This window comes from Podarcis erhardii (assembly GCF_964252035.2).
Source record: "Podarcis erhardii genome assembly, chromosome: 8".
Lineage (NCBI taxonomy): Eukaryota > Metazoa > Chordata > Lepidosauria > Squamata > Lacertidae > Podarcis > Podarcis erhardii.
The window spans coordinates 14,194,189-14,213,412 of NC_138499.1; the positions used below are offsets into that span (position 1 = coordinate 14,194,189).

At 45.6% G+C, this 19,224-nt stretch overlaps 1 protein-coding gene across 24 annotated transcripts in view; it reads left to right on the forward strand.

Moving 5' to 3' along the window:
* Positions 1-19,224, forward strand: part of MTSS1 (MTSS I-BAR domain containing 1) — a 152,149-nt gene that overhangs the window by 108,010 nt on the left and 24,915 nt on the right. For 13 of the 24 annotated variants that reach the window (XM_081874178.1, XM_081874195.1, XM_081874196.1 and 10 more), the window contains exons 4-6: positions 8,555-8,639; positions 9,503-9,594; positions 12,780-12,854. In XM_081874178.1, the coding sequence (XP_081730304.1) occupies positions 8,555-8,639; positions 9,503-9,594; positions 12,780-12,854 (252 nt within the window). Of the gene's footprint in view, positions 1-8,554; positions 8,640-9,502; positions 9,595-12,779; positions 12,855-18,616; positions 18,629-19,224 lie in introns of all 24 variants that reach the window. The other 11 variants (XM_081874193.1, XM_081874199.1, XM_081874177.1 and 8 more) reach the window with 1 other exon arrangement.

Genomic DNA, 19,224 nt, shown 5'->3' on the forward strand with positions numbered 1-19,224 from the left:
CTTCTTCCACTGACTCTTCTCCCTGATCTCGGATCCGGCCAGTCATTTCCGCTAATTCCATGTAGTCCGTCACCTTCATCTGCCATTCTTCCAAAGTGGGTAGATCTTGTGTCTTCCAATATTTTGCGATAAGTATTCTTGCTGCTGTTGTGGCATACATAAAGAAAGTTCTATCCTTCTTTAACACCGATTGGTCAACTATGCCCAGAAGAAAGGCCTCTGGTTTCTTCAAATGAAATCAGACATTATAAGTTCATCTTAGGTTGGGTAGTTTGCAAGTCTCTGTGGCTTTGCATATGGTTTTGTATTTTTCTCTGTAGTTAAACTGTGGCCCTCGCTGATGGTTGGCCACCACCTTTGATGACTTTAAAAGGGAGCTGGGCAAATTCACAGAGGGCAAAGCCGTCAGTAGCTACTAGCCATGACGGCTGTGTTCAGCCTTGCCTGTTGGAGGCAGTATGTCTCTGAATGCTATTTGCTGGGAATCGCGGATAAGGAGAGTGCTGCCATGCACATTGCAGGCTTCCCTGGGGCATCTGGTTGGCCACTGTGGGAACAGGATCCTGGGTCAGATCTAGTCACCTGATCTAGTAGGACAGTACTTAAGGTGGATGGAGGAATGCATGGAGAGTATGAGGTAGATGCGTCCTCCTGAGGTGTGGACTTGTATTGCTGGCCCTTGTGGTAAGGGTTTAGGCCCAGATAGCTCAGTTGGTTAGAATGCAGTGCTGATAATGCCAAGGTTGCAGGTTCGATCCCCCGTCTGGGACAGCTGCATCCTCCTGCATTGCAGGGGGTTGGAGTCAATGATCCTCAGGGTCCCTTCCAACTCTACAATTCTGTGATTCTGTTTTTCTAATCTTAAGGTATCCAGAGCAGCAAAGTGGGAAAACTCCTGGCCATTTAACTCTGGAAATGCCAGAGATTGGACCACGGACCCTGCTGCATACAAATACAGTGGTACCTCGGGTTAAGTACCTAATTCGTCCCGGAGGTCTGTTCTTAACCTGAAACTGTTCTTAACCTGAAGCACCACTTTAGCTAATGGGGCCTCCTGCTGCCGTGTGATTTCTGTTCTCATCCTGAAGCAAAGTTCTTAACCTGAGGTAATATTTCTGGGTTAACGTAGTCTGTAACCTGAAGCGTATGTAACCGGAAGCGTATGTAACCCGAGGTACCACTGTAATGGACTCAGCCGCTAAAATCATGGCTCTTGCCCTTCCCGTTTCTAGGATCCAGTAGCAAATAACATGAACCCATGTCTATTGATATTTGTTTAAAAAGGGGGGGGAAGTACGCACATCTGCACAACTTGCAAGGCACCCCATGAATCAGGTATTTAGGCCTGGCCAGGTGCCTCTTCCTTGCAATCTTTTCAGTTGCATGCAGGCAGTGAAAAGCAGCGGATTCTGCATTTTATGGTGGTTCTTCAAAATGGCTGGTGGCCTGTATTCAGCGGTCAAGCCAAAAGTAGTGCAGGATCAGTTTCGATGGTGTGGTGCTCACATCAGATGTTTAGCAGCCTGGTCAACCAGTTTGCTGGGATTCTTCCAACCCAACTATAAAACTTTATGTACGTCATGCGTTATATAAAAAAAATCGTCATTCTGCTGATCTCTGGAAGGTGAGATTATCCTGCTGGATCTGGCCAAAGGTCTCACTGTGGCTGACCCGATACCTATGGGAAGCCAGCAAGGATAGGAAGACGCACGACTGAAAAATGTCTAGGACCTTGTCCTGAATACGAAAAAGAGAAGAGTCCCGTTTTCCTGCTTGAGTCTCTTGAAGTGCCTTGAAGTTGCTCCCTAAACGAGTGTGCCGTTTGTTTAGCTGTGTTTTCTTCGTGGTGCCATGACGGCGTTGTAATAGGAAAGATAAAGGACTGGCTGTGTTCTGTTTTCAAGGAAGATAATCGCAGAAGGCCTTGCGAACGCACACCTGCCCCGTTGCCCAGGACACAGATAGATGGGGAAGGACGCGCAGCTTGAATCTAATCTGTCTGCCTCGAGATGGTCTGTCTGCTTCCTTCTGCAGGAAACAAATGGGGGCCAAAAGAGAGGCTTGTTAGAGCAGTGGTGTCCAACTGTCTTGGCAAGAGTGGCACAAATCAAGTCCTCCCACGTGCTCAGTGCTGCTTGTGCCACATGATGGGCCAAGGCATAACTCTGCCTTCAGTCTACTTTGCCAGGAAACAGGCAGCAGTGTGCAAGAGAAAGAGAGAGAGATGTAAGAGAAAGAGAGAGAGATGTAAGAGAAAGAGAGATGTAAGCAAGAATACAGTCCTGTTTCTAAGTCCTTGCCGGGCTTGTGGGTCCTAATAATAATAATAATAATAATAATAATAATAATAATAATAATAATTTATACCCCGCTCTTCCCGGCCAGAGCTGGGCTCAGGGCGGCTAACACCAGTAAAATTACAGTAAAATCATAATGGAAAAAACCCACCAATTTAAAATACAGGTTAAAATGCAATTTAAAATGCAGCCTCATTTTAAAAGTAGCCCATAGATCAAAACCATAACGGGAGGGAAACATAAGGCTCGCACTGAGTCCAAACCAAAGACCAGGCGGAACAGCTCTGTCTTGCAGGCCCTGTGGAAAGACGTCAAGTCCCGCAGGGCCCTAGTCTCTTGTGACAGAGCGTTCCACCAAGTCGGGGCCAGTACTGAAAAGGCCCTGGCTCTAGTTGTGACCCATCTAACCACCTTGCGACTTGGGACCTCCAAAATGTTGTCATTTGTGGACCTTAAGGTCCTCCGCGGGGCATACCAGGAGAGGCGGTCCCATAGGTACGTGGGTCCTAATGCTTTACTCCAGGAGTGCTGCAGAGCCTAGCTACCTGGGCTACTCATGTGGTGCAGGGGGCTTAACACATGCATACCTATGTTGGGGCTATGAAAGCACAAGCCTGAAACTTCTCATCAGGTTGCTTTGTTTTGTTTTGAATATTTTACACTAAAAAAACATAAATCTGTAGAACGGTTGGATTCTGCAGCCTGCATAAATGGTGTGAATGCGCATGACTTTGCAGAGCACATAAATTTCTGCGAGTCACAGGAACGGGTGAAGAGCGTTTTGCAGATCCCACAGGAGTTGGGGGAACAGCCTTAGTTTTGCATCTGCTCTGCATTATAGAAAGTCACTCTCTGAGTTCTCCAGGTAGGGTTGGGAGACAAACCTGTCTGAAGCCCCGGTGAGCTGCTAACTGTCGTTGTAGACAATACCAATACCAGTGTAAAAGGTAAAGGTAAAGGTACCCCTGCCCGTACGGGCCAGTCTTGCCAGACTCTAGGGTTGTGCGCTCATCTCACTCTATAGGCCGTGAGCCAGCGCTGTCCGGAGACACTTCTGGGTCACGTGGCCAGCGTGACGAAGCTGCTCTGGCGAGCCAGCGCAGCACACGGAACGCCGTTTACCTTCCCGCTGGTAAGCGGTCCCTATTTATCTACTTGCACCCGGGGGTGCTTTCGGACTGCTAGGTTGGCAGACGCTGGGACCGAACGACGGGAGCGCACCCCACCGCGGGGATTCGAACCGCCGACCATGCGATCGGCAAGTCCTAGGCGCTGAGGTTTTACCCACAGCGCCACCCGCGTCCTGACAATACCAGTGTAGACAATGCCAATGGTCTGACTTGGTACCAACACCAAGACCTTCTTGCACTGTGTAGTTCTGACCCTGGTGATGGGGGAAGACTGCAGAGTCAGGAAAGGAAGAGATGTTTTGCACTACCTAGTCTCAGGATGGTTTCGCCCGCCCCTGGTGCTGGCAGCCTATAGCTTCTGCCTGTGTAAAATACTTGCTGGGCAGGCTTGAGTATACCAGTGCAAAAGCCAAGCTCCGTCTCTGTTGCTCCGTAGACTCTCTTGTTGCTGGTCAGCCAGATTACCTGCCTGTCCTCCTGTCTCCTTTCTGCGAGCTGCTTCTCTGCATCCATAGCCTCACTTGCTTCTGGGCTGCAATAAGTCAAATCCACACCCTGCATTGATCAATCGCCCTTGCACCAATGTAACAGTAAATGGCTTTCCCCAAAGAATCTTGGGAATTGTGCTTCGTTAAGGGTGCTGGGAGTTGTTCGGAGGCTCTTCCCAGGGCTACAGTTCCAACACCCTTAGCAAAACTACAGTTCCCAAGATCCTTTGGAAGGAAGTCTCAACGGCTAGGTTGATTATTTCATTCTGCTATTACCCGGCCCTTCAAGTGTTGCTGGACTAGAACTTTTATAATCTCAGAGCTTTGGCTATGCCAGCTGGAATTGATGGGAGGAGTCCCAACAACATCCGGACGCCCACAGATGTAGGGTCTGTCCACACCTCTCCATGCCACCTCCTCTCCCAGTTTTGCCACAGCTCCATACTTGCAGTCCTCCAATGGACAAGGCAGCCAAGCTCTAACCCCTTTCCCTCTCTTTGGACACTTAACTTGAAATCACGTTAAGATTGTTATTTGTGAGTGTCTCCTCCTTCCTCCTCCTCCTCTTCCAGCATCTTAATTAGGTGCTTGATAACATTAACTTTCAAATGGATGCAAAGCCTCTCTGTTGCAGCCAATATGCTTTGACGAAAGAATTAGGCTTTCCCCTCCTTCCGGCCCCTGTGTTTTGAGCTGCGGCAGATGCCTGCTCATTTGGAACAGGCTATTCAGGGTGAGCACGTACAAGCACTGCTTCCCCCCTTCAGTGGGTTGCCTGCCTGTGTGCCCATTAATGCCCCGCTGTGTTTCAAGATGGCAGCAACCTCCCAAATGCGGAGGAGGCTGTAGATTGGCAAAGCTGCTCCCCCTCAAATGAGTTTTGCCTCTGACGCTTCCCAGAGTCTTGTGTCCCGGATTAAGCCACGCTGGTCCTTTTTGAAATGGAAAATAATCAATCTGGAGCCGGCCCCTTTTCCCCCACCCAGAGCGCACTTTTCTGGCACCTCTCAGGTGGGCGCTATTGCAGGCTGGTGCTCCCCCTGCCTGCTTCTGACCTTTACGTACTTCTGAGAAGCCCAAAATAAACATTCCGAGTCAAAATGGAAGGTTGGCCACCGTGTGCGAGTCTACACTTTTTTAGGTCTACGACGCCTCCTAGCCGCCATTGGTCAAGTAAATGGGTGGAGCCAATCGTATTTCCTTTTCTTCATTCCCTCTCGTGTAGTGGCAATGGGCTTTAAGCTTTCCAGCCAAGCCTCTACTATTACACACATACATGTTTGCACGAGGACCCCTGCGAGCTGCCCTAGCCATCTGCCTGAATCTAAGGGGACGGGGGAGGCGGGGACACATTTATTTGAGCTGCACCAGAACCAGGGGTGACCCCCGAACCAGCTAGGGAGACAGTTTGCCATAGTTTTTCAGCAGTGAACACGGCGCGGTTTCATTTCATTTCACTTTTAATTTGTATACCACCTTTGTATATGACTATATGCAAGGCATTTTACAAGCTGAGGAAACAACGGAATAGACAGCAAAGACCACGCAACTAATAGCAATCTGACCCGATACAAAAAAAAAGTCATAATAAAGGCATAACTTTAAAACAACTTAAATCAAATAAAGCAATATTCAATAATCCCTTGTTAAACCAGCATCTTTTCTGGGCTGCCCCAAGTTGCCTGACTTCAGCACCTATTTTTCTTGGTGTTCATGCCAGAAACATGACCTCACTGCGCATTAATTATGTCAGGAGTGGAATTCAGGTAGCGGGCCGTGACTTTGTTTTATCTTGTTTTATTTGTGTGTGTGTCTCACGCACAGAATCCCCATTTACCACAGCAGCCTCGAAAACACCTCATGGTTTTTTTGGTCATATGTTTTTTGGGTTCCTAAAATTGAATGAGAGCATTTAATATACAGTGGTACCTTGGGTTACATACGCTTCAGGTTACAGACTCCGCTAACCCAGAAATGGTGCTTCAGGTTAAGAACTTTGCTTCAGGATGAGAACAGAAATCGTGCTCCGGCGGCGTGGCGGCAGCGGGAGGCCCCATTAGCTAAAGTGGTGCTGCAGGTTAAGAACAGTTTCAGGTTAAGAACGGACCTCCGGAACGAATTAAGTACTTAACCCGAGGTACCACTGTATTATATCAGGTGCCTTGTCTCATCTGTGGAGGTATGTGAACTTCTCCAGTTGGGTTTCCACCCCGGAATCACATGCAGTAGCCCCCCAAGTGCTCTATCTGGGCCCGTATGCCTCTGAATCCCAGTTGCTAGGCATTGCAGGTTGCAATGGCACGGCTGTGCTCATGTCTTGCTCATGGGCTTCCCATGGGTATCTGGCCTGCCCCGTGAGAGAATGATGTAGGGCTTCAATAGGCCTTTGCTCTGATCCAGTACTGTGGCTCTTCTTATGTCCCTGGCATAGCTGGCTTCCAAAAAGGACAAGGCAAATTCATGGAGGAAAGGGTTAGGTCCATGACCACTGGCCACAGTAGCTGCTGATGGAATCTCCGAACTTCAGAGGCAATGCTTTGCTTAATTACCAGATGCGAAGGGCAGACAAGAAGGAATGGCTCGTCTTCATAGCTCCCTGAGTTTCCCCCAAGGACATCTGGCTGTTTCACTGTCGGGAACGAGAGTGTTGGGTTTGATGAGTTGCAACTGTGATCCAGCCAGGTGGCTCTCAAGTTGTGTTAGCACCATCTACTGGGGAGTCAAATGTTCTATGGAAACCGATTAGCAGGTTTCGTGGTACAGAACTTGGCTGCGTCACAAAATTGTCAAGGGCTCGGGTTTTTTGGTGGGGACTAAGAAAGGAGTCCTGTGTGCCCCCTTCCCAGCCACAAATCACTGGTTGCCACGGCTAGCCAAAATTAGTGGACCACTGTGGAGGTGGGCATCTCTGGCAACCAACACTTAGCGTGGAACCTTTTGCAGTTCCCCTGCAGCAGGAATCGACATTGGACATCTCTGCCTTTGAACAGAGATACAATATCTACTAGTGGGCTGGAGCATCCATTATCCTTTGACCCCTGGCAAATCCAAAATACGCTTTGCCATTTATTCTTGCAAGGTTTTGCTCTGCTTTAGTCTTTACTGTGAGTTGCCTGGTATTGGTTGAAAAAGCACTAGTGTAGGTTCACAAAGTCAGAGACTAGGATATGTGTTGTTGTTTTTTCTTTTTTGCAAGATCCAGCGCAAGATCTAGAGTGTCTAGCCTTATCACATAATGTCCAAGCTAAGTTGCCTGTGTTCCCAGCCTCCTTTGTTTCTCTCCTTTGCGCTGAAAAGCAGAGCAGTGTGCTATTGTTCACCCTAGACAACCACTGAATGACAGCCGCCAATTGAGGGCACCCTTATAAATTGATAGCTTGCGGTTCAGTTCTTTGAGGCTATTGATACGGCGTCACAGTTGTGGAACACATTTCCTGGGGAGTATTGCCTGGCTATTTATTTCTCCCTTGAATTTTAGGGAACACTCTTGGTTCTGGCAGGTTGTGTCCATTGAGTCTCTGAAGAATGAGTTGCTCTCTCTTTTTGTAAAGCTTGATGACTCCTTTTAGTCATTTTATCATTTCATGGGTTCTCATTTCTTTTATTGCTTCTGCCGCCTGTGTCAAACTAAAACCATCCCGGCACAACAGACACCCCAGGGGCCAAGCTATAATTTTTTAAAAAACGAAAGAGTAAGTTCTGCCCAAGTTTGCCCCAGAGCTGTCAGTTCTGTAAGCATCAGGAAACACTTTCTGACAGCAAGAGCTGTTCGACAGTAGAATGGACTCCCTTGGGAGGTGGTGGACTTTCCTTCCTTGGAGGTTTTTAAGCAAAGGTTGGATGGCCACCTGTCATGGATGCTTTAGCTGAGATTCCTGCATTGCAGAGGGTTGGACTAGATGACCCTCGGGGTCCCTTCCATGTCTACGATTCTATGATTTACCCTGGGTATAGGGAGTCTCCAACCTGCCATATGGTGCTGAACTGCAGCTCCCATCAGCCCAAACAAGCATGGCCAGCGGCCAGGAATGATGGTAGTTCGGCAATGTCTGGGGGGCCAAAGATTCCCCACAGGTGATTTAGACACTGGCAGTCAGGTCTAGCCACTGTTGAGGAATCTTCTTGTTCCTTTCATTCTTTTTTACTTTGGTGTTGGTGGAAACTTTTAGGAACTTTGCATTGCACATTGCAATATTCTGGTTTTCAGTTGATTTTGTCCGTTTGTATTATATCTTTGTTAAATTGCTTTGAGACTTTTTTTGTTGTTGCATAAATTGGTGGGGAAAAATATAATAAATTATAACAATCAATTTCCTAGGCGTGGTTCAGAAATTTGTATCAAGGCACCGCAGACGGCATTAGAACCCTCAAAGGCCCCTGTGAAGACCTCTAGCCTTGGTTTAATCTGTGTTTGAAATACTGGGTGGTTTTACTCAAAATAGACCCATTGAAATGAATGAACATGGCTAAATTAGGCCCATTAATTTCAGTGGGTCCATTCTGAGTTAAACCCACTGCTTTTATTATTTCCATGCACCACTTGGGAATAGTGTGTGTGTGTGTGTGTGTGTGTGTGTGTGTGTGTATCAAAAACCTTTCTTGCCAGGTTTTTCTAAATACGACCGCTTTCTTCTTTCAGGTGCTACAAGAGAAATTGGCTCTGCTCTGACCAGAATGTGCATGCGGCACAGAAGCATAGAGTCCAAACTCAGGCAGTTCTCAAGGTGAGTTAACGCATGCCAGTGAGCCGCCACAGATCGGAAAGAGCCCTTCATTATTAGCTCCTGGACTTTGGTCAAGATGTAATTGCTACACAACCCCTTTCATTCAGGACCACATTAAGTTGTTTGCTGGGGCTGGCTTCCAGCTAACCTCTGACTTTTGGTTGCTGGGAACACCCTTTCCTTTTCTCCCATCAAACAAACCGGGCTTTGTGGGAGAGGAAGAGTTTACTGCCCACTCTGAGAAAAAAAAACCAGAGGATTGCTGGCACAACCCTCTTTGCACACCAGGAATTCCTAGTCATGGCATTAACTGTAACTCAGCAGTGAATGAGGGACGCCAAAGGGGGATCGGTTCCAAAGCTGAGAACTTGGGAAATTGCTGCAAAAGCAAACTATTTTATTGGGCCTTCTCCAGTATCTGGTAACACTCTCTCGAGGGAGTCTGAGAGCTACAGTTGCGCCGGGAGATTTAGCTATGAAATGGAGAGTCCCGCCGCCCAACCCCTCTGATCTAAACAAAATAAAAAAATTCCTTCCAGTAGCACCTTAAAGACCAACTAAGTTAGTTCTAGGTATGAGCTTTCGTGTGCATGCACACTTCTTCAGATACCCTCTGATCTAGACACTCTTTGGCCAGCCCTACTTCTCATGCCACCTGCAGTATGGACGCAATAATGCACAGCCTAACGTGATGGGCTGTTGAGAACACTTCAAAATAATTTTATGAATGGGTTAGTGCAGCTCATAGATATTGAGGGGGTTTCTGAGCAGTCGGTGGGTCTGGCTTAGGGTAGATTCAGGTTGATTCCCCCCGCCCCCTTTGCAGGATTTGATTCCTCTTTGTGTTTTCTCAACCAAATTAGTGCTTTAATAGACTGTCTGATAAACCCACTTCAAGAGCAGATGGAAGAATGGAAGAAAGTAGCCAATCAACTGGATAAAGACCATGCAAAAGGTAGTTATATGGAAAAGGAGCCATGGACAAGATGTGGCTGAACAATACAGGTTTTAAAATATAACTGTGCAAATGTTTACTTTTTGTGCTGTGTTTTCGAGAATCTGGTCACACGAGATGGCGATGGCTGCTTATGGGATGATGCAGGCACAACCAGGGTTATGCATGAGCCAGCGCTAAGAAATCAGAAATGGGCTGTGAGAATCGCCTGCTCCTTTGCTGCATCTCCTTCCGTCCCTTAAGCAAACCCCCCTTTCCTTCTGCAACCACGATTAAGCGTCATGTTAGCACCAGTGTTATAAACATGGTTAGGTTTAACCACAGTTTCCGTTTTTAATATGGGTTTGGAACCATGGTTTAATGGAGTTGGCTTTCGAGTCCTGGTTTTGAGTAGGTGCCAAGGGTAGCCTTAATACTGTTACTTAACGCTGTTAAAGTAACGCAGGTGGCTTGCCATTTTTTCCTAAGCTGGAAAGGACTTCAGGCGAAGGATCACGCACTTCTGTGCCTGGTGCTCAGTCTCTTAACCATGGATAATGAGGTACCAGGATCCACATCTGAAGATTTGATAGAAGCCACCACTTCTAAAAAAAAGAGTGATGTGTTCATTTTATGCAGAGATTTCAGGCCATAAGGCTAAGTATTGCTTGCAACCGCTTTAATGTTTTGTGTGTGCTTAAATGCACCCTCAAAAAGGGACGCAGGTGGCGCTGTGGGTTAAACTACAGAGCCTAGGACTTGCAGATCAGAAGGTTGGCGGTTCGAATCCCCGCGACGGGGTGAGCTCCCGTTGCTCGGTCCCTGCTCCTGCCAACCTAGCAGTTCAAAAACACGTCAAAGTGCAAGTAGATAAATAGGTACCGCTCCGGCGGGAAGGTAAACGGCGTTTCCGTGCGCTGCTCTGGTTCACCAGAAGCGGCTTAGTCATGCTGGCCACATGACCCGGAAGCTGTACGCCGGCTCCCTCGGCCAGTAAAGCGAGATGAGCGCTGCAACCCCAGAGTCGGCCACGACTGGACCCCCTTTACCTTTACCTTTAAATGCACCCTCAAGTGCTGAGAAGAAAGTACAGTGGATGCTCAGGTTGTGAACATGATCTGTGCAGGATGCACGTTCACAACCCGTGTCTGTGCATGCGCAGGTTGCGATTTGGTGCTTCTGCGCATGCACAAATTGTGATTTAGCGCTTCTGCGCATGCGCAACTGCCGAAACCTGGAAGTAACTCGTTCCGGTACTTCCGGGTTTTGGCGGTCCACAACCTGAAAAAAATGTAACCTGAAGTGCCTGTAACCCAAGGTATGACTGTACAACCAGAATCTGGGACTTGGCGAAGTTCCAGTGGCTAGAACCCGTGGTTCTGCCCTGTTAACTGCAGAATGGTGCATTTGTAGTAGTCTTAACCACAGGAAGCTGCGGTTTCTTAAAATAAAATGAAAGAATAATAAAAGACAGGTTACCACTAAAGCCTGATGCTCTCTAAGAACATCCTGTCTGGCTGTTTTGAACAATTGCTGCTGCTCAAGCAGGACAGGTGAAAGGGTGGTTAGGCAGTGCCAGAGCAGGTAGATTTAGTGATGGAGCTGCTACCTTTTCTTAATCCCTGCTAGCTTGTGCTGGCCGGGGCATTTAATTTTCATTTGTATACCACCTTTCGATATTGCTATACGGACAAGGCAGTTTACAAAGCTGCCAACAAAACAGATGGCAAAGTTCGCCCACCTAATAGCAATATGATCCAATACAAAGAAGTTGTAATAAAAGCATAGCTTCAAAATAAACAACTTACTGTATATCAAAATAAAGCAACATTAAACAATCCCATTGGAATATAATAGTAAGCAGTAAAATGAAATACTGTACCAGCAGATAACAATTAAACAGTTTACACTTGAAAACTACAATAAAGAATTACTAAACTGTAATCAATAAAAATAACAGTGTCACCATGCATAAAATAGCACAAAACATACAAAACAGAAAGCTGGGACCTGTGGTTCTCCCCCCTTTATTTTATTTTGTTCCTTCCCATTGCCTTCAGTGGGAAGGGAGTAACCATGCTAGCTCGTAAGGTGGTTAAGATTCTGCCTCTGGTTTGGGGGAGGAGGTGAGGGGGTATCGGGGGGGGGGGAAGGAGCCTAGGATTGTACATGTTCCCAGCTGTCCCCCGCATGTTGCTAGGCTGCCCACAGAAAGGGAAGTCAGAAATATTGTGCATGCCCCTCCAAGTGACCCTAATTTTGCAGTTTTAACCATGCTTGTGTAGCATATTTTACATTCTAAACTGCAAGGGGGTGTTGAAGGGCATTTGAGGTGCAGGTTAAGTAGGGCTACGAGCAGATTCTGACTCAGCCCGCACCACCTCCTCCTCACGAGTAATCAAATGAGTACTTTGCTTATATTGAGGCCCCTTTTGGGTTACTTGTGACATCACTCATCTCCTGGTGACTAACTTGGGGCAAGAGGTTTTGAGCATGTGACGACAATCCTGGTTCACCTGCACTGGCTGCCAATTGATTTCCGGGCCCGATTATAAAGCCTTAAATGGCTCAGGACTGCAGTACCTCAAGGACCACCTCTTTCCATATGAACCTACCCAGATCCCAAGATCATTTTCTGAAGCCCTTCTTTGTGTCCCTCCTTTACAAGAGGTCTGGAGGGTAGCAACACAAGAACGGGGCCTGCTCTGCAGTGGCTCCCCATCTGTGGAATACTCTCCCCAGGAAGGCTTGCCTGGACCTTCATTACACACCTTTAGATGCCAGATGAAATGTTTTCTCTTTAACCAGGCATTTGGCTGATTAACGTGGGCTTTTAAATGTGTTTGTGGGGGGGGTGTTATTGGTTTGTTTTTGTTTTATTACATATTTTGTATTCTCATTTTGTATTTTTCTGTTGTGAACTGCCCTGGGATCTTTGGGTTAAAGGGCAATATACAAATTTAATAAATAATATTAATATTTTCCTTCCCTTCCCTTTTACATACTGCTTTGGTGCTAAATATTAGTGAAATGCATTAGGATGAAAAGTAGCTTAAATTGCTTTCTCAAACACTGCATGCCATTCTCTGAACTCCTAACATCATCAGGCATAGCCAGAACTATTTATTTATTTTTACAAAGCATGCCATAGCATAGATGTCAAATGTGTTGATATTCAGACTGTGTTTCCCGCTTTCTCTCTCTAGAATACAAGAAAGCCCGCCAGGAGATTAAAAAGAAATCTTCAGACACACTGAAACTACAGAAGAAAGCAAAGAAAGGTAAATTTCTCCCTGAGGTTTTCCTTACTCGCTTGGTGTGTGGCTGCTCTGAATTTCCTGTTTGTTTTTTTATCGCAGCAAAAAGCTGTGTTTCTGTGACTGTGCATAAATAATAATTTGGATGTATTGATTTGTTTTTGCCAAACACACACACACACACACACACACACACACACACACAACCCCAATTTATGGTGGAATAAAACGTTGTGGTCTTCTGGCCATTTCATCTGCACAAGCATGTCATTTTGAAAGATGGAATATTCTCCCACCCTCTCCTCCCCCTTTGCACTGTTCTGGGGGATTCTTCTGACACACACCCCCCAAGCCAATTTCAAGGGTGTGTTGTGAGTGGGGGGACAAAGCCCCATTGCATAAGCAAAAGGCCTTGCCACAGGGCTTCCATTGACGGGGCTGGATAGGCGAATCCCAATCAGAGTCTCTATCCACCCAGGATAATTTTTTACGAAGCTGAACCCCGTTCTAAACTTATTAGGCTCACGTCCACCCCATACATTTAACACACATTTAAAGCATGTGGCTCCCCCACCCCCAGAATCATGGGAACTGTAGTTTGTTGATGGTGCTGGGAATTGTAGCTGTGTGCTTTGAACTACAAGTACCAGGATTCTTGAGGTGCAGGGTGAGAAATACACTTTAAATGTATAGTGTAAATGTGATCTAGACCTCGCACCTAGATACAGTGGATGCTCAGGTTGCAAACGTGATCCGTGCAGGATGCAGCATTTTCAACTCGCATCTGCGCATGCGCGGGTTGCATTTCGGGGCTTCTGCGCATGTGCAAAGCACAATTTAGTGCTTTTGCGTATGCGCGACTGTCGAAACCCAGTACTTCCTGGTTTCGGCAGTCTGCAACCCGAAAAAACACAACCTGAAGCGGGTGCAACATGTATAACCTGCTGCGTATTGCTTATGCCCTCTCTGTTCTTCAGACCACAGGGGCACACAGGAGAATTTACAGCAAGGCTCTAAAGCTTCCCTCCTTACTTGGCAGCTCTGCTGGACAGCTTCCCTATCGGTGTGGGATTGCTAGGACTTGCAACCTCTTTCTTCCATGGCCGCTATCCCAGTTGAGGCCCTGAGCCACAGTTGGAGATGGTTTGATGCCGAACCAGCTTGCCCCGCATATGGAATATGCAATAGCAGGACCCACCCGCTGGTTTTGCACACACCTTTGGGGCCCAGCCCTCCATTTCAGAAGCATTGCGTTACTGAATGGGCATGCACCTCTTACGGAAATGCTTTCGTCGCAACGATTAAAATTGCTGGGTGCCAGAGGGTTCTAAAAATGGACGCTTTCCTTTCCATCAAATTGGCTGTGCACTGAATTGCGCTCAGTGGATTATAACACTGCAGAAATTAACTGGAAAGTGAGCTGCCTTATGGCAAGTAAATTGGGAAATGTTGTCTGTTCCCAGCCATTGTGAATTCCATCCCTAAACAGCATAACTCCCACACTTAACTGCTGTCGTGTTGACTGTTGTGATACACATTTATTTGTGCTGAGTAGGAGTAAGTTTGGGTAAGCGGTAGGACTACTTCCTCCTACCGATGCATTTCTGTAAGTGTAAGCTGCTGATGCATTTTAATCACTGTATAAGTGCATCGGCCTCCACACTGAAATAATTTCAATATTTGTTCAGAGTTCTGGTTTGAGTATGTGTTTATGGGTGTGTGTGTGTGTGTGTGTATGTGTCTACCTGTCCAACACCATGACCCCTTCATCCTGTAAAATCGGTCGCCCTACTATGTCTTGTGCTCCCAGCCAATTCTGGAAACACAGCAGGAATAGAAAAGAGAATTACTATCATAACACTTAGACCAGGGGTCAGCAAACTTTTTTCAGCAGGGAGCCGGTCCACTGCCCCTCAGACCTTGTGGGGGACCGGACTATATTTTGAAGGGGGGGGGAATGAATGAATCCCTATACCCCACAAATAACCCAGAGTTGCATTTTAAATAAAAGCACACATTGTACTCCTGTAGAAACACCAGGCAGGCCCCACAAATAAACCCAGAGATGCATTTTAAATAAAAGGACACATTCTACTCATGTAAAAACACACTGATTCCCGGACTGTCCTCGGGCCGGATTTAGAAGGCGATTGGGCTGGATCCGGGCCTTAGTTTGCCTACCCATGCTTAGACACTGTTCTGAACAGTCTCTTTCAAATGCTAAGTCCACCCCAGGGTTGGTGTGCGGCACTGAGAGCAGGATAGCTGCTCTTGGCCATCAAGGTTGGCCCCTTGACTGTCTCAGGAGACAATAGAGGAGTGTGCCTTTGGGGGTGAAGTCAAATGGTTGGAAGATTACAGCACCTGCTGTGGCTGTAGAGACTGATATGGGACAGACATGTTTTTGTTGAGGATGGGACCAAACAAAGGCGTCCAGGTGTTCTGCTGTAGGTGCATCGTGGTGTTTCTTCTCTCTGCACTCCATCCTAGCAGTCATTCCTCCTCTGGTCACTGTCATGGATGCAAGACCTGACTGACTGTCTCCAGGCCTTCAGTCTTCTGCAGGGGATTCCCACAAGACGAGGTTGATGTCACCAGCCTTCATGTCCCGTTTGCAGACATCTTTGTAGTGCAGAGTTGGTCTGCCAACTGGCCTGGAGCCAGCTCCCTGTAGAGCACATCCTTGCGGAACTAGCCATCTTCCATTCTGTGGACCTTAGGATGGTGGGATGGGCTTTGGGAGGGAGCACAAGGCGTTAATACTCTGATTTACCGGATACATGTAGGGTACTAGCCTTGTCCCCCTAGTCCACTGACCACACGCCACGTGTCTTGTGCTATCGAGATGTAACCTTGCCAAAATTTGGAAACTACGTTTTCTTCTTTGTCCAGCTATCTCTTGTTTCTTGTAGTCTCTTTGTCTGGCATATCTGTACACGCACGGTGGCTCCTTCAGAGTGGAAATCTGTCCCTTCTGTTTGTCCGTCCACGTGTATGGAAAATATGCAAGGGGGGGATTTATACAGTGGTCCACACTCAAGCTGTTTTAACTTGGTTTTGTGATGTGATCAGGTTCCCTCTACTACTAGTAGTGCCTCCACCAGCTTTTGGGGCAAGCTCTCCCAACGCAGCTTACAATAAAGATGTTACAAACAAAACAAAATGAGAGGCACATTGCTGAAACTCCCTGTTTTATTAAGAGTGAAGGTTCAATGTCAGTACTTCTACATTTTTCTCATGGTAAAACAGCCCAAAGCCATACTGGAAAATGGTTTGGATTGTAGGCACTTCCTTTATTGTGGGTTCTGCTGTTCACTCGTGCATCAAAATTTAATCCCATATTCCCATTTGATCCCCATTTACTGTTTCCGCTGAAAATTAATTTAAAAAAACAAAACCAAATGGAAATTGTAAATCTGGATGGCGAAAAAAATTGGGTGGCAGTTTGATGAGGACAAGATTGTGTGGACATTTCGGGAAACTTGCATGCTGTAGCAGCACCAAGTTCCACAATAAACCATTGAGTGGAAGTGTCCTTGGAGGTTAAAGGTATCGCTAGCCCTTGAGAGTAAAGCTTGATTGCATCACTTCATTTTAAAAATCATGTTGGATTTGTTTGATGTATTCTCTCTGTTTTTCAGTTCAGTAAAATGTTTTTGGGTGTGCAGGCATTCAAATCTTAATTTTGCTGCCAGTTTAAAAATTAAGATTACATGAAAGCCGTAGGGTGGTGATGTGATTTATGTACCCAGGATGCTGAACTGACTGTATGAAATGTGATAGGTTAGGTGGTGCCTTTTTCTTAAGAAAAGCGAATTTCCCATTAGAGATTGGGAATTTATTACAGTTCACCATGGTCTACTGCACTATATTGTATTTGTGTCTATTTTGATACATGTTTTCCAACAGCTCAGCAAGCCTTTCAGTCATCTTGGGCCTGTATCTATAGCTAAATACCATTTCCAGTTAGAAAACATTGTGTCCGTTACTTCAACCATTTTCGTGAATCTTTTACTTTACTTTACTTTACTTTACTTTACTTTACTTTGTGTTTTGCAACCATTTTTGCAAATATGTAACGTAACATTGGCTTATTAACAGTTTGATAGCCCAACCCATCAATAAATGGTATATTAAAAAAAATGGCGAACCACTTTCAGCAGCAAAAGGTAACCCTGAAATTCACATGATAATTTTTGCACTCTTTCGACCTTAGAATAAGATGGATTGTCACTGTGTCTCCGCATTTTTTGATAGTTGGTCTCTAGATATTTCTGTTCCGTAGGCACTTGCTTGGGCAGTTTTTCCACTTATCTCAAAGACAACTATTTCATCCAACATATTTTAGCATTAAAACATTCTGTTCTGAAAAATATTGTTTGTTAGCTGTTTATATATCCATTTAAAAAACAACTAGGAGGAGCTTGAGGGATGTTTTAAGGAGAGACAGCTCCTGTGGGGCGCAGAATTAAATTAGGAGATTTCAGCACGTTTGGGGAATTCATCTGCTACATTGGAAATGTTTGAGATTACTTGTATGTCACAAGTATCTACAGATGTCACACACATCTCTGTGTCACGCGGCTGGAGTGTGGATCTTCTGTAGCGCATACGTATTTTTAAGGTCACAATAATGTGCTTTGCATAATGTTATGCCTAGTGTATATATGGAGAAAGATATGTAGAATGGCATCTATAGCTAATTCTGCTCAAGAAAATTTCAGGGTTGGAGAGGAGAACCAGTGGATGTGTTTACCAGTCTTTGCTATAAAATATGTGGTGATTTCATTAGTCATGTGGTGATTTTTATTACTCTGATTTCATATTTTTCTTAAGTAACCTACATAGAAACACACACACACTTGTCTAAAGATGAAAATTGTGCAGCGATTTAAACTAAGCGGTTGTATGCAAATTTGCATAAGACATTCCAGTTGCATAATTTGAGTTTTGTGCTTACAGTAAACACACCCTTCCCTGTCTTAACGTGTGCACAGAAGGATATGGGAACGCCTTAAGTGGTGTAAAAAGGGTCAATTGAGATTATCCTCCAAACCATGATTTGGAGGAACGGTAGTGTTTTAGGTACAAATGTTCTTTCCTATACACCAGTTTTCTCTTGTTTTCGGTTTTCTTCTAATCGTATTGTGCCCTGACACCTGAATTGGGCAAACTATGGTTAGCACCTAACCTCCAACTTATGATTTGAAACCATAGTCTGCAAAACCACTTCAAACCATGCTTTTCAAATGACAGTTTAGATGCTAGCGCTAGCCATAGTTGGCCTGATTTGTTTGTTACAGGAAACCGTGGCATAAAGTGGGCTGAACCCGGAAGTGGAGAAATGGAGTCGGGATCAGGCAACTCCTGATACTCCAAACCATGACTTTAAAAAGGGGGGGGGGGTGCCCTATTTCACTAGATCTCTTATTACAAATCTGACCTTTCCCCTGGTTCCCCGTCAAATTCATCAAGTTGCATCATGCAAACGTTCGAAGGACCAGCTGCTTAGATGAAAGAAACTGGAAGTTCTAACAAAGCTAAATAAATTAAAAACCAGCTTGAGTATAGCAGGATTTTGTTTGAGTGGAAATTAGCACTTTGACCTTAGCAACTTTGGAATGTGAAAGAAGAAAAGAAACCTTTGGCGTGAACGGGATCATTTTGCTTCTCTTCAATCTGCTAATGATGTATATAAACACTAGGAAATTTAGAACATTGGTTTTGACTTATTTTATTTTCCTTCTCCTGTGTCAATTTTTGTATCCTGCTCACCTTCTCGACAGCTGAGGCGCTGGGTAAGTCTGAGCTGCACCGCATCCCTGGTGGCTGGTTGGTATAATTCTTTGCTGTGGCCTCTTATGGTTGTCTGGTCTCATACTAGCTGCCTAGACTTTAATTTCAAATTTAAAACTCCTACATCTTTTGGCCTCGACACCCAAGAGCAGGTGTCTTCTCAGCCAGATGCTACATGAAATCCATAGCGATCCACTAGGTTTGGAAAATATTCATTGGCACTTAGTATTGGCATTAAATTGTTTTAAGTTCCAGCTGTGCCCTCAGACACTTCTCAAGTTTCTGCGCATCATGATGTTATGTGGCCAAGTTATTTTCTACACCTGACTTGAGGCATTCAGCTCTCCCATTTTACTGCCTTTTCCAGGGTATGTGCAGGAAAATTAGCTCCACATCTTAATAGGCTAGGAAAGAGCAGGAATACTTGACTTGAAATCACAGCTCAGTTCTTACTACCAGATTGATGCCACCAAATTATAACCAAATTGATGTAAAGGAGTTGAGCAGCATTTATTTCTAAGATTTTTTTACCCGCCCATCACCATAAGGCCCTGGGGCGGTTTACAGCTGTAGAAAATACAACGGAAATAAAAACAGA